The sequence below is a fragment of the Anguilla anguilla genome, chromosome 4, assembly GCF_013347855.1.
Source record: "Anguilla anguilla isolate fAngAng1 chromosome 4, fAngAng1.pri, whole genome shotgun sequence".
In the NCBI taxonomy this organism is placed as follows: domain Eukaryota; kingdom Metazoa; phylum Chordata; class Actinopteri; order Anguilliformes; family Anguillidae; genus Anguilla; species Anguilla anguilla.
In genome coordinates this window covers 10,801,825-10,815,772 of record NC_049204.1, presented here as the reverse complement: position 1 = coordinate 10,815,772, position 13,948 = coordinate 10,801,825, and the positions used below count along the sequence as shown (strand labels likewise).

The 13,948-nt window shown below is 39.7% G+C and overlaps 1 protein-coding gene across 4 annotated transcripts in view; it reads right to left on the bottom strand.

Moving 5' to 3' along the window:
- pbx1b (pre-B-cell leukemia homeobox 1b) overlaps positions 1 to 12,248 on the bottom strand; it is an 80,777-nt gene extending 68,529 nt beyond the window's left edge. For 2 of the 4 annotated variants that reach the window (XM_035414909.1, XM_035414912.1), the window contains exons 1-2: positions 11,579 to 12,247; positions 9,666 to 9,739 (exon numbers count right to left, since the gene is read on the bottom strand). In XM_035414909.1, coding sequence (XP_035270800.1) covers positions 9,666 to 9,739; positions 11,579 to 11,766 — 262 coding nt within the window. In that variant the 5' untranslated portion in view covers positions 11,767 to 12,247. Of the gene's footprint in view, positions 1 to 9,665; positions 9,740 to 11,578 lie in introns of all 4 variants that reach the window. The other 2 variants (XM_035414911.1, XM_035414910.1) reach the window with 2 other exon arrangements.
- Between the last annotated feature and the right edge of the window lie 1,700 nt (positions 12,249 to 13,948).

Genomic DNA, 13,948 nt, shown 5'->3' with positions numbered 1-13,948 from the left:
GTCAGACTGTCTCATTATAGTAAATATCCACTTCATGGGTAAATATTATACTTTTACATTTCATGTATTTATGCTCTTTAGCCCTGGACACAACCTAAATGCTGCCTGTTCAAAGAGCAACAGTGATTTAGCCATTGCCTTTGTATCACAGGTCAGAGGATAGGATCCAACTGTGGCAACCATTTATTTCCTCTTTTCAAAAAAAAAACAAAAAAAAAAACAAAAAAAATTTTGTAATTGCATACCACAGAGTGCTTGTGGAAAATTGCAAGAAGTAAAACATCAAGCAAAATTCACAATAACATTTCTGGACTATATTAGACACATCGAAATGAAAATGCAGCCAATATGGAAGAAAATCTGGGAAAGGAACAAAATTGTTTAAAAGTACAGTAAAGTAATAACAGGTTATTAGAAACATGAAACCAAAGTCAATTTAAACCATTAAAGAAGTATATTTAAAGAGTAGGACAAATGCAGACTCAATTACTCCTGAAAGATCAGGTGCATCTTTAGTTGTGGAAGGTTGTGCAATTTCACCACTAGTGGGACACAGAGCAGAAAAAAATGAGATAAAGCAATGGACAAATGGATGTTATTTGTCTACAAGTAGATGAAAACAAAGGGGGTTTTCAAAGCTACATGATCATTCCGCAGCATATCCCAACAAAAAATATAGGCTACTGGAACCTCTCAGCCCAGATGATTTTGGAGAGGGGTCAGGGGATGGTTAACAAGAGGGCCGCCCAGCCCTGTTCCTGAATTTAACGGGTCCTGTAGGTTTTCATTTCAGGAACAGGGCTGGGTAGCACTGGCCTGCAAGGCTACTGATGGGACTCCTACCATTCTGGTTAGAGGTCAACAAGGGAAATGACAAAAATTTCATAAAGCTGGGGCAGTCACACAGAAGGGAAAAAGTTCCACAAAGTCAGAATGGGGGGGGCATAACATGAGCACTGGCCACGATGGAATGCCACTGTATATTTTAAAAACCAAGAGAATCGTCCGCTGGGGTGCAAAGCATGTAAAACCGTGCCAGAGAAGGAACAAGTTTCTGTGCGTCATGAAACTTGACAATTCCTATGAGTAATGGGCTACTTCATTCCTTTTCAATGATGTCATTGTAAAATTGTCAGAAGCCCCTACCTTAAAATGACCTTCCATCTCACTTAATGTTTGTCAGTCCCATCGCAAATGATTATGTTTATTAAAAAAAGCTCAGCAACAAAACATACACAGATATTCACACACAGAAATATTTATTGATTGCCGTTCACTTTCGCTTATCCAGTTCTGACGAATCCTGCAGTAACACACTAAATCACTACGCGTATAGGTGGGAGGGTCTTCAGACAGTTGATCAAGCCTTAAAGATCATACCCTATCAGAATTAGGATGCTGGTTAACCAAACTGAAGCATGCCGAATGGTGTGGACTATGTTCCGACAGGGCCAACTGACTGAGACAACAGCAGCTGAACTGAGCCTTACTATCTACCAAAAACTGCATGTACCATTACACAAGGAGGACAACGATTAAACCAAAAGGGAAACAACAGAGCAATACGAGGACAGCAGAACAAGCTAATTTAAAAATACATGTGCTTGAGCTTGCCAGGTTCGATCTTGCTGAGGCTCATTGTCTGAGTGTATTTTTGGAAGTGTACTGTCGGTGTCTGAGACGTTACATAACATGGATGTGGGTGCAGCCATGAAGACACAGCCTTTTCATGGAGGGGAGGGAAGAGGCCATACCATTGTTCACAAACAAACTTATTTTTGGTATGAAAAAAATCACTCCATTCAGAATAAGGAAAACCAAAAGCTACACTAATTGACGTCATACATCTCTGGTGCTTAACAGGCTCTTTTAAATATATATCTTAAAATATAACACACAATTACCGATCAAGAAAAAATAACTGTCTCAAAAGCAATTGCACAGTTGTGACAAGTGAAGAAATCTGACAAAAAGCAAAGACTTATTTTTAATAATAGCTATATTTTTGTGACTCCGTTTAAATAACAGTCTACATGAAGGCTAACTAATAAATGTGACAACCCTATATGGTCCATATTAACAACATAAATACATTTAATGTAATTTAGGTCTGAAATTCTGTAACTATCCAAACCTATCCTCCATGAGTTAAAGAACCAGTATTTCCAAAAATCCTATTTAATATTTTAGGCTCCTAAAAGTCAAGGAAAGTTTCTACAGGCTGTGGATGAGATCCAGTCTTTCTAGAGGCTCCAGGGGAGAAAGTGCAGGCCTGAAACCTGACACCCAGAAATGCTTAAGTTGATGTCTGGCTTCCCTTACCTACCCAGCCAACCTGTACGTGCCAACCTCTCTGTCCAAAATGGTTCTACTCAGACATGCTCATGCACACACATAAGGTTAACTCATACTCCTATGCTTACACTTAAAGGCATTTACACATAAATACGCAAGCACAACTCACAGCACTATGAATGCACACACACACACACACATGCACACACACACACATTCAAATTCATCCCCACACAAACAGGAATACACACACTTCTAAAGACACACCTACGCACACGCACGCGCGCCTCGTCAATAACCTGAACTCTCGAGACGTCTCGGCATTCCCTTTCCCCTGCAAGAGAGAAAACCGAACGGAACGAAAGCGAGGGGCGCTTTAAAAAAAAGAGGAAAAGCAGCGTTTCGGAGAAAAAAAGAAACCCCCGGCCTTGCACAGAGGTCCCTCCTCCTCCTCCTCCTCCTTTCCTGCAAGTGGCATACGCCGTTGTGCTTGTTTATACAGTGCGGTATTCTACTTCATATAGCTCAGCATGCTTCAGTAAAAATACACACTGGGGGTCACGAGTTCAGGCCCGCTCAGACTTGGCAACGCGTCGGCAGACCCAGTCAGCTGCTCCCCCCCGGCGGGGTGAAGCACAGCAGCAGCGGAGACCACAGGGCGCATCGCCGCCTCGTCCACGACAGCCACGCCGGCCGCCGGCGCGTCGCGGCGGACGAACGACGCGTCGAGGACATCGATACGTCGCGGGGCAAACCGGCCCCTCGCCCGTGACTCTCTCCACCCGGCAGACACCCGACGTTCGATTTTGTCGCCTGAAGCTAATGCGCTAACGCAAAGAATCTCGAGGTGGCGGGGCCCCACGCAAACGTGTTTCCCAATGTGCATGTGTGCTCCGAAGTTTAAAAATTTAGGAGCTCACTAATGCATGCCAATTTGTAAATGTACTCACAAATTATTTTTCCAGTTAGCACACATCAATTTTCAGGAGCAAAAATGGAGGACTGCAGAGCCCTGAGTGGGATGATCCACAAGCTCCCAGAACGATTTAAAAATTTTATACGGAGCAGAGCTGGCCGATATAAAAACATGTTCATTTTACTTTTCTTTCTGTTAGTGATAGAACATACCCTCCTAGTGACCATTGTACTAAAAAAGTTATTTGCATGAAGAACAGGAAGAGAAGAACATTTATATAAATGAAACAAATATAACAAAAAATCAAAACATTTTTCCTTTGGAAAAAAGGGTCAAATTATTGTTTTTAAAAATTACAATTAGCCCACAAATGACTAATCTGATATATGTGTCTACTTAAGACTCATTATATAACAAATTGTAATTAAGAGCATGATCAGGCTTTTAAAACATAAATAATTCAGGTAATGTCATACAATAATATTTCCAGGTTATGAATGTATTTATAGTTTTACATTTATATAACTTTTTTGATGTAAATCAAAAAGCTTTTTCATAGTTTCCATTTTCTAGTAAACCGCATTCTCTGCGTTTAACAGGAAATAAAGTCAGGGGTCACGCAGGGGTGGCAGACAATGGCGGATTCATGGCTTTTCAGGGCCGTTACGACGATGCAGTGAATGCGCGCGGCGCGAGCAGCGCTGGGCCGCATCCCCTCTGACAAACGCGGTTGGCGGGCGACTCCTTTGCTATACACAGGGGATGCGTCCGCAACAATGTAAAAACTAGAGGGACAGGCTCAGCCTTTAGAAAACGGGGAAAAGCCTCGACCGCACGCCGCGGCGGCTCTGCACCCGTTTCGCACGGCGCGCAGATCGGTAAATGTCACAGGGATTTTTTTTTCTTTTTTTTTTAGGCCCATTTTCACTCCCGCTGCGGAAAATAATACCAGCGCTGTCTACCTGCGGTAGGAAGGCCGCAATATTAATGCAGTGGGTTATCACGTGCTGCTTATAAAAAGGGAAGCAAAAGCCTACAGGATACCTCAACTACAGGATTCCTCAAAATCATATTATTATTATTATTATTATTATTATTATCATTATTAACACATTTTGCAGGGCATGCTGGTGTTATCATCCATATTCCACACAAATATATGCAACTGAGGTCCACTGAAATAGAAACTGAACAGTATTAAATAAAAGTAACCAATGTACAATGTACAAGCTTTATATATACAGTATATATGTAGGGAGAGAGAGAGAATATCAGATTTAATTAATAAAAATAACAAGTACATAAATGTAACAAGAATCTAGGCCTATTATTCAATGTCCATTGTCATATGACTACAGAAAGTGAAGGTGGGAAGCTACTCTAAATATAAAGTCTACTCTAAATATAAGTATAAAGTCCTCCTGTTATTTTACAGTGTCGTGAAAAAGTATTTTCTGATTCCCTCTATTACTGCATATTACTGTCACACCGAATGGTTTCAGACCTTTAGACAAAATGTAATATTAGACAAACGGAAACTGAGCAAGCATACAACAAACTGTTTAATTATTATTTCATTTATTTAATGAAAAAGTTATCAAACACTCATACCACCAATGCTCCCTTGGTTACTCAATCAACCAATTAACAAAATTTAATTGATAATTAGATTCCGCTGATTGAACACAGCCAGGCTTGATTGCAGCCAGCCCTGTTGAATCTAAACATCACTCATATTGAACCTTACCATCAGAGTGAAGTAGTCACCACAGAGTTACGACAATGACAGTATGCCAAAGGAAATTCCAGAAGAGACAAGAAAGAAGCTTGTTGAAATATACAGTATCAGTCTGTAAAGGGTTACAAAGCCACTTCTAAGGCTCTAGGACTGCACAGTGAGAGCCATTATTTCCAAATGGAGAACACTTGGAACAGTAGTGAATTTCCCCACAAGTGGCCAGCCTGCCAAAATTTCTCCAAGTGCCCAGTGGCAACTCATCCTGGAAGTTACAAAAGATCCCACAAGAACATCCAAAGAACTGTAGGCTTCTCTAGCCTCAGCTAAGTTCAGTGTTCATGACTCCACAATAAAAAAGAGACAGGGCAGAAATGGAATTCATGGGAGAGTAGCAAGGCACACACTGGAAACCAAGAGAAATATCAATGCTCATCTCACATTTGATAAAAATCACCTGGTTGTTCCCCAAGCCTTTTGGGATAATATTCTATGGACAGAGGAGTCAAAAGTGGAACTTTTTTGGCTGACACAGGTCCCATTAGGCCTGGCATAAGGCAAATATAGCATTTCACAGCAAGAACCTTATACTAACATTCATACACGGTGGCGGTAGTGTGATGGCGTGGGGATACTTTGCTGCCTTGGGACCTGGAAAACTTGCCACTATTGAAGGAACTATGAATTCAAAGGACCATCCCTGCGAGAGTTGAAGCTGACGCGTAATTGGGTTAGGCTGATTAGATACACCCATACAATAATAATAACAACTGAAAATATTGAACTGTCGGTTATTTTGAGTTTGAAAGTCATGGAAAAGGGGAAGCTCAAAGAATATAGACACATTTGTATAAATAACAGCTGTGCACTGCTAATTAGAAATGTACTGAAAATTACACCCGAGGTCATCAGAAGACAAAAATTTGTACAAAACATTGACCAGACACCACATCAAATAGAAGAGAAAGATTCAGCCTCATCTTTACTCAAACCTTTTATTACAATGTAGCCTAGATTTTAGCTGGTAGATCTAAAAAAAAAAAAGTTTGACCTCAAACAAATAATTCTAACAGATCTTTTCTCTGTCATAATGATTAGGCTATTAAATAGTTTGTACTAAGCTACAATTTGCAAGTGTATTTACTAAACTAAATGTAAATGTAAACAAAACTGTAAATGTAAATAGAAAAACACAAACACATGCAAACATACACACAGACGCACACACACAGACACACACAAACACACACACACACACACTCACTTCATGGGCAATTCTTCCAAGACATTTTCTATATACATTTAAAAATAGGAAAACAATTTGCACTCGTTAAGACAGAATGCAAAGCTCAGAATTACATTTCATGCTCATCTTTCAGATCCACGACGCTTTTCACATTCAGGGTAGGTTTCAGCCCAAACTGTACATTTACAATCCCCTGAACAATAAAGTGTCAAACGCTGCCGTTTTCATCCATATTTGATGTTTCAAAACGCAGCATGGAGATTTCAGAGTGGCACGCGGCTTAGCACTGCTGGCACGATGTACACACATTACCGATTCTAATCTCGGCGATGTTCGCCAGTCCGTTACAACAGGCTGAATGGCCCTGTAAAAAAAAAAAGCAGAGGCTCTAAGAAAGCCTCTCTCTCACTAAAGTACGCACAGACTACCCAGCACTTGGCAGTTTTCAACCACAGTGAACAGAGGCCAAGGAAAATAAGGACACTGCCCCCTTTTAAAGGAAACTTGCCTTTACTTTAAAAAAATAAATAAATAAATTTTAAAAAACACTTTTGGCAGTCAGCCTAGAAAGTCAAGTCATTGTTTACTCAACAAAAGGGATTTTTCCAGGCTTCAGCGGCTCACAGTTCCATTTTGATATGAAATTTTTTGAAAAGTCTCTCAGTAACGTGTCTCATTTCAACCCTCTTCGTTTGATGCACTGCTACTTAGAGACCGCTGTAGACTTCACCTTCATCGAATGGTGAGGTTCAACACAATCCAGGGCTCTACGCTAGAATTTTTCCAAAAAGCATACATGCTCCTAACTAGACAAATTTAGGAGCACACAAATGCACCCCAATTAGTAGATGTGTTCCTAAACTATTTTTCCAGTTAGCACACACCAATTTTCATGAGCAAATGCTCCTAAAATGGGAGCACTGCAGAGCCCTGCAATGCATTTATTTTTTCCCCAAATGTAAAAATATATAGGATCACATTTGACAATAACACGCTAAAAATGCTTCAGCTCAGGTTTAGCAGATTTATATCCCAGTTAGATGAGAAAAGTGACTCAGAGAAATGAAAACATTGGCTTTGATGGTACAACTGTGGCAACCTACTAAGGGACAATACGACAATGGTACAGCTTTAGAAAATGAATGTCATCCCATTCAAAAATGGCAGGCATATAGTTGTCTCGTAAAACAAAACCTTGACAGGGGTTCTCATCTTCTATGTCACAGGGATTCCCTGCAGTGTTTTTATCTCGTGGCCCAGAGCAGGGACAACCCAATGGAAGGCCTTCTCCAAGTAGGCCTGTACAGCCCAGGCCAATAGCTCTCCCTCCTCAGAATACTATACGTCATGTGTTAGACTGAAAAATCTAAGGTAAGAAAATTTCTAAGGTAATTTTAAGGTCTAGATTTTTTACTTATAGACAAGTTTTTTTTTTTTTTTTTTTTTTAATGGATGAAACACATAACCCCGTGCTCATTAAAAAAAAAAAAAAAAAAAAAAAACAGGAAGCCTCATTCTTAAAGTGGTCTGTTAACTCGGTTCCTGGTTTCCAATAGAAGGAGAGAGGAAAGCCAGGAAAAGGCCCGAGTCACTTTGTTCCTCATCTGGATACGAACTTTGGATGAACTCAGGCAAACGCCAAGGAGTCAAACACCATGCATAAGTCTTTCACTCCTCCAAAAAAAAAAAAAACAACCCAAGTTAAACAACAAAAAAGAAGAGAAAACCACAGGCCAAAAGGTCCCCTGCTCTCTTGAGACATGCTTGATCCACTGTAGGTTATGGGAGGGGGCCTTCAATAAACATCAAACTAACACCACCACATCACAGAAAAATAAGTGGTAGGCTCTGTTCCAGGGTTAACCGCAATGGAATCTCAGTAAATTAAACTTAAAGCTTAATTAGGAAGGCACAATTTCTTCACCTTGACTCACTTCACGTTTCACTCATGTGATAATAGCTGAAATAAAACGAAAACGTATCTGCATCAAATGCAATGTCTCGGTGTCTTAAAAATTTACATTTAGGGGAGCCTTTCCTCAAGTCTCGAAAAGATGAAAGGAGAAAAATAAACTGTCTCGCTCCCAGTAGCGGTGACTTTCATCCGTGCCAATTTCAAAAATGTCATCATAAAATGGTTTAGAAATATGACTTATGCCTTCTTCATAATGTCAGTAAGCCTGTGTCATTACACCAGCCACACAGACACTCATAACACACAAATTGAGGGATGCAACACATGCAAATGAGACAGACCACGCAGTTTTGACAACCCGCATGCACAATAAATGACATTATGTCGCACATTGTAATTTAGGCCTACACATTTCCTCATCCTCAGATTGAAGTCGTACAGTTTGCATTTCGCTTGGCAATTGATTGCAACTTTGAGTTAGGTACAAGGTTCCTTCTGTTTATTTTTAAAACTGAACAAATGAAGGGATGCACAGCTCAAGACGAAAGAGGAAAAAACAGACATTTCGAGCTCTTCCTTGAGCCAATGTGCAGAGTGGAGATAGAGTCAAAGTTGAACGGAAAAATTCTAAGGTGAATTTTGTGCTTTCCACATAGTCAAACTTCAGGTGTCCATACAGTATAGACGCAAAATCCCACTGAACCACCACGTCAAGAAAAAGGAAGGACAGCAAATCCTTGAAAAATACCGAACAGCCACAACGCACCACTTCAATGCAAGGCCTGATCACTCAGTAAACATGACCTCTCACCACAAGATAAAAAGGGCAAAACAACAGGCATTAGCACTCCTACTCCACAGATAGTGAGCATATGGCGTCGTTTTTAAGTGTTGCAATTGCAATTTTTATTATTATGGCATTTTAATATTTTATATATTTTTTAAAACTTAACATTTTTTTCCTTCTAGGTCTCAAGCCCTCAAGATATGAAAAACCCAAAATGGACACGGTAATGCATTCTGATCTCTGCGTAGAGGTGCTGAAATCCCATTACTGCAGTGTCAATTTCAAACCACTATCCCCCTCTAATAAATGATGACATTTCTCTCTGATGTTTTAGTCAATATCAGTCATCCTCATCTTTGTGCTTACAGTATATTAGATCCGCAAAGCGCTTTTGCATGTTCACGTTTAACCGTTAATGGCATTTAATTTTCATTTAATCACAAAGCAGATTTAATTGTTCTCACCTTAAGTTTGCAGTTATTACTTAACACTCACAACATTAAGCAGCATTGTTCCATACAGGAACTAGTGTACAAATAAAATATATCAAAAAACATTCAAATAAACATGTCCTCAAACTGTTATCGCTGAAAAAATGTATGAAAAAACAATTGTCATTCCACATTCGTATCTAATGTGGATGTATTGCGAGCAACTTAAGTGTCAAGACGTGGCACCTGAAGTCGAAGATTTCTATAACGTTTGCATCCTCAAATAAAGAATTCACATTTCGCTATTAGAAGTACAATAGGTAAAAGCGTTTTTCTTTACCTGTTTTTTCTTTAATTTCACACAAGACGTTGAAGAGAGCAGGTTTCATTCTATGGCAATTCAGTGCGTGTTTCCTAGAATAAAACAAGGAAGTCCATTTTAACACACGCAGGAAAAGAAAATATTAACTGCAAATCATCTCATTGATAAGTCATTTTTTTCAGCAGGCGTCTTCACGGTAGGCACTATACAATATTTGTTATTTTACAAGCTATATCATAAATCCGATTTGCTCAAACAGATAACTTTGTTTCTGTATTACATTTTAAAATGCCTAACATTATTTCACGTAGGCCTAAACTACTATTAACGTAACAGTCATTAAAAATAAATGTCCATGAGCAAGATATTCTTTTTTTATATTCAATTACAAAAGAGTATTATAAAAAATAATCAATCTAGACTTGAAATTGAAGTCAAAATATAAAATCCGTGACTCTTTGCCTTATGTTCTATAATAAAAACATATCGATAGAATTAAGATATTATTCATTTAGCAGTAGATCGAGCATTTTAACATAATTTCCAATTTGGTTCGGTACATACGTTTACACCGTGATTAGGTAACAATACATAAATATTATGAAACAACACTATTATTTTTTGTTTTAGCGGTGGTATACGCGCGCAGCATTTGTTTCCCTACGATTTGCGGGCCCAGTAAAGCGCTTTTCTCACATTGTGAATGGTAGTTTGACAGCAACATATACAGTACTAGCAACTATATCATACATTTTTTATAGATTTATCATGTAAAAGAACATGAATAACATTTGGATTTGTGAATATGTTCAATTGATGACCTGTTAATGTGCATCTTTTATGCGCAGTATTGACGCAAAATGTATATACAGCAACAATAACTGAATAAGTTCACTCAAGGTTTTTTTCGCTTGCGTTTTGAAAATGTTAACTCATGTTATTTTAATTTATATTCTCATTTGATTTATTTGGGACAGTCTATATTTTGACCGTGTTTTCAGTAAGTATTATAACGCACGTGCAACGACACGTCTGAACATCCCGCACAGCACTGGTCTGTTAGGTCTATTTCTTAGGCAACGTTACTGCTGCTGTTGCATAAAATATTGTATCACGAACATGATTTTTTTTTCTGGTGTTATAGGCTGGCTATAAACATGCGGGAACGGAAATCACAAAAAAATCCCCTTTCATGCACGTTTTTATGGGGTTACTTTTTGATGTAACCTACAGACCGCGTTGAGCCCCGCTTCATGGTTTATTTTTGTTAACAAACTTTAAAGCTTCACCTGCTGAAATGAACTTGCTGTCAACTTTGAGGCACCAAATTTTGTATTGTTATCTTGCCAGTTAGATGCCTACTCGAGTGCAATTAAACAACGCATGCTTTCACGCCAAATCCATACTGAATTACAACTGAGCTTGATTACTATAACGATAGAAAAATTTTCAGATGCATAAATTAAACGTCATATACTGCATCCATATCACTTTAGTGTGTAATGCGCCGCTCAAGTATGTTTACTTCTTGCCAGCTAAATAAACAGTTCAGCTTTAATAAACATACATGCATTCGCATTAAAACTAGCCAGCAAGAAATGTGGGGCACAACAAATATTATTTCAAAGCAAGTATCTTTTTATATTTAGAAAAGTTCCATGAATTGGTGACCAAAACTGTTTTCTCGGTGCCTTACTGCAGTTTAGGGGGCGTTTGGCACGCGGGATCTTAGCTTGCAAGCAGGCTAGTTAGACAGTCACAGCTAATTATTTAGGTCCATCATTACCTCGCTAGCTAAAATGTCATCTCAGAGAGCTAAGTTATCTAATTATCCGCCACCCACCCACCCCCACGAGATCGATAGGCAACTATCAAAACATTTGTGATAGCTACACTGTAGCAAGACTGCGAGCATCGTTCTGACACCTTACCTGGCCTGTGCCTCGTCCAGACTTTGGTCTGTTATGGTCATTATTTGCTGTAAAATGTCTCCTATGTCCTGTTTTCTTCCATCTCCGTCCGCTCCTCCTGTGCCATCCTGCATATGTTGAGCCAGGCCGGGGTGTCCAGCCATCCCTACTCCAGCGTGAGAGTGCATCAACCGGGGCTGCTCGTCCATCTCAGCCTTCTTTTCCCTCACCTCCGCTTCAAAAACGCTTCCTTCGGGCTACAGGGAAATCCTTGAAAATTCCTTTGGAGCTCTATCCGTTTCACTGTCTCATTCGCTCTCCCTCCCTCCCACCCTCGTTGGTTCTCTGTGCTCTTCGGGAATAGAGACGGAAAGGAAAAAAGAAACAAGCCCTCTCTCGCGCCTTCCCAGCTTGTCTGAGAGAAATCTGAAATATGATCTGAAATGCTGCCCCTTAGCCACTCCGGCTCTGCAAGAAAAGAAAAGCAGGTTCAACTTTAGATCTGAATGCTAATCCTGCGTAATAACGGTGACCGTGGCCTCCAATGAATGCAAACTTTTTCCCTCAGAGATTGGAATGCGTCTGGGGAAGATTTCTGACACCCTCTGAACAGATTATTTGCCTTGTTTCTTCCTACTGCTTTTGTTTAGCTCAGGACTGGCAACTGACACACAGCAAGAGTATGACGCCTAAACTCCGCCCGCGAGACATGATTGGAGAAAGAGAGAATTTAGCCCCGCCTCGTCGTACCTCTTATGAAACGTCAATCACCGGACGGAGAAGGTGGGACGCGGTAATAAGCTTAAAGATGTGGCGTTAGCACTGGGACAGTTCGGGGTGGCAACATAGTGATGGATTGAACCTGAACTTGAAATAAATAATAGTCCATGACACGAGAGGTCTGCTCTTGTCTCCTAGTCTGACCAGAGGAAGACCTCCATTTTCCCTAAGCAGTCCATTTAATTTTCCCAACTGCTGCCAAAAAATAGATTTGTTCCAGGGCGGTTTATAAACTCAATCAAAACAATCGACTTTTCCTCTCCATTTATTAAAGTTATTACATGGATACGTTGTTTAATTTGAGATTAATGCAAGTAGAATCCACCTATAGACTCAATGTTGTCATTACAATGAAAAACGTTGCCTTTCATGCATTGTGATATTGTTCATATTTTTTTTTTTAAATCTGCACTTTGTCCAGTTGTCAGTTTTAATTACATTGCATTTATAGTTTGACATATTTAAAATTTTCAGATAACTGTGAAGATCTCAGCTGAGTGTGTGTGTGTATTCCAAATGTTCACTACACACACACACGTATATAGTCAGCACCATAATGTTTGGGTCAAAGTCTTTTTTTTCTTGATCTGGACTCCTCCATTGTACTCCACAATTTTTACACATTTTGGTTTCACCATGTAGAACTTACAGCCCTTTTTATACATAGCCACCCACCTTTCAGGACACCATAATGTTTGGGACAAATGATTTCACAGGTGTTTATGATTAGTCAGGTGTGTTCAGCTGCTTCAGTATCTAGCCTTTATTCTAGGCTTTTGATTGCCTTTGATGTCTGTTATTATCATTTGTCAACAAGAAGAGTAGAGTTGTGCCAAGGAAAGTCAAGGAAGCCATTCTGAGGCCTTAGGCTTATCCAAATCAACAGTTTGGAACATCAAGCAAGAGAACACTGGTGAGATCAGTAGTCCAAAAGGGCCTGAATGGTCGAGGAAGGCCTTGATGACCAAAGAATTCTCACTAAAATGAAGAAAACCCCTGAACACCTGTTTGACAGATCAGAGGCACTCTCCCGGAGGCAGGCCTAGATGGACAGAACTACAGAGGCTATATTGCAAGATGCAAATCACCAGTTAGCTCTAAAAACAGGATGGCCATGTTACAGTTTTCTACAACATACTGACAAGAACCTGCAGAGTTCTGGAAAAAGGTCTTGTGGACAGATGAGACCAAGATTCACTTGTATCAGGGTGATGGTAAGAGCTAAGCGTGAAAGCCAACTGCCTTAGATCCAAAGCATACCCCCCCTTCTCCTCATCTGTGAAACATGGTGGTGGGGGTGTTGTAGTTTGGGCATGCATGGCTGCCACAGTTACTAACTCACTTGTCTTCACTGATGATGTAACTGCTGATAGCAGCACCAGAATTGATTTAATTTAATGTAATTTAATTAATTGAAGTGTACAGAAACATCTTTTCTGCACAAGTTCATGCAGATAGATGCTTCCAAACTCATTGGATGGCACTTCATCCTACAGCAAGACAATGGTTCCAAACATACAGCTGAAGCAACAACCACATCTGCACTTTAACCTCATGTGAATTGTTTGATTACAAATCTGAAATTTTGGAGTACAGAGTCAAATCAAGATA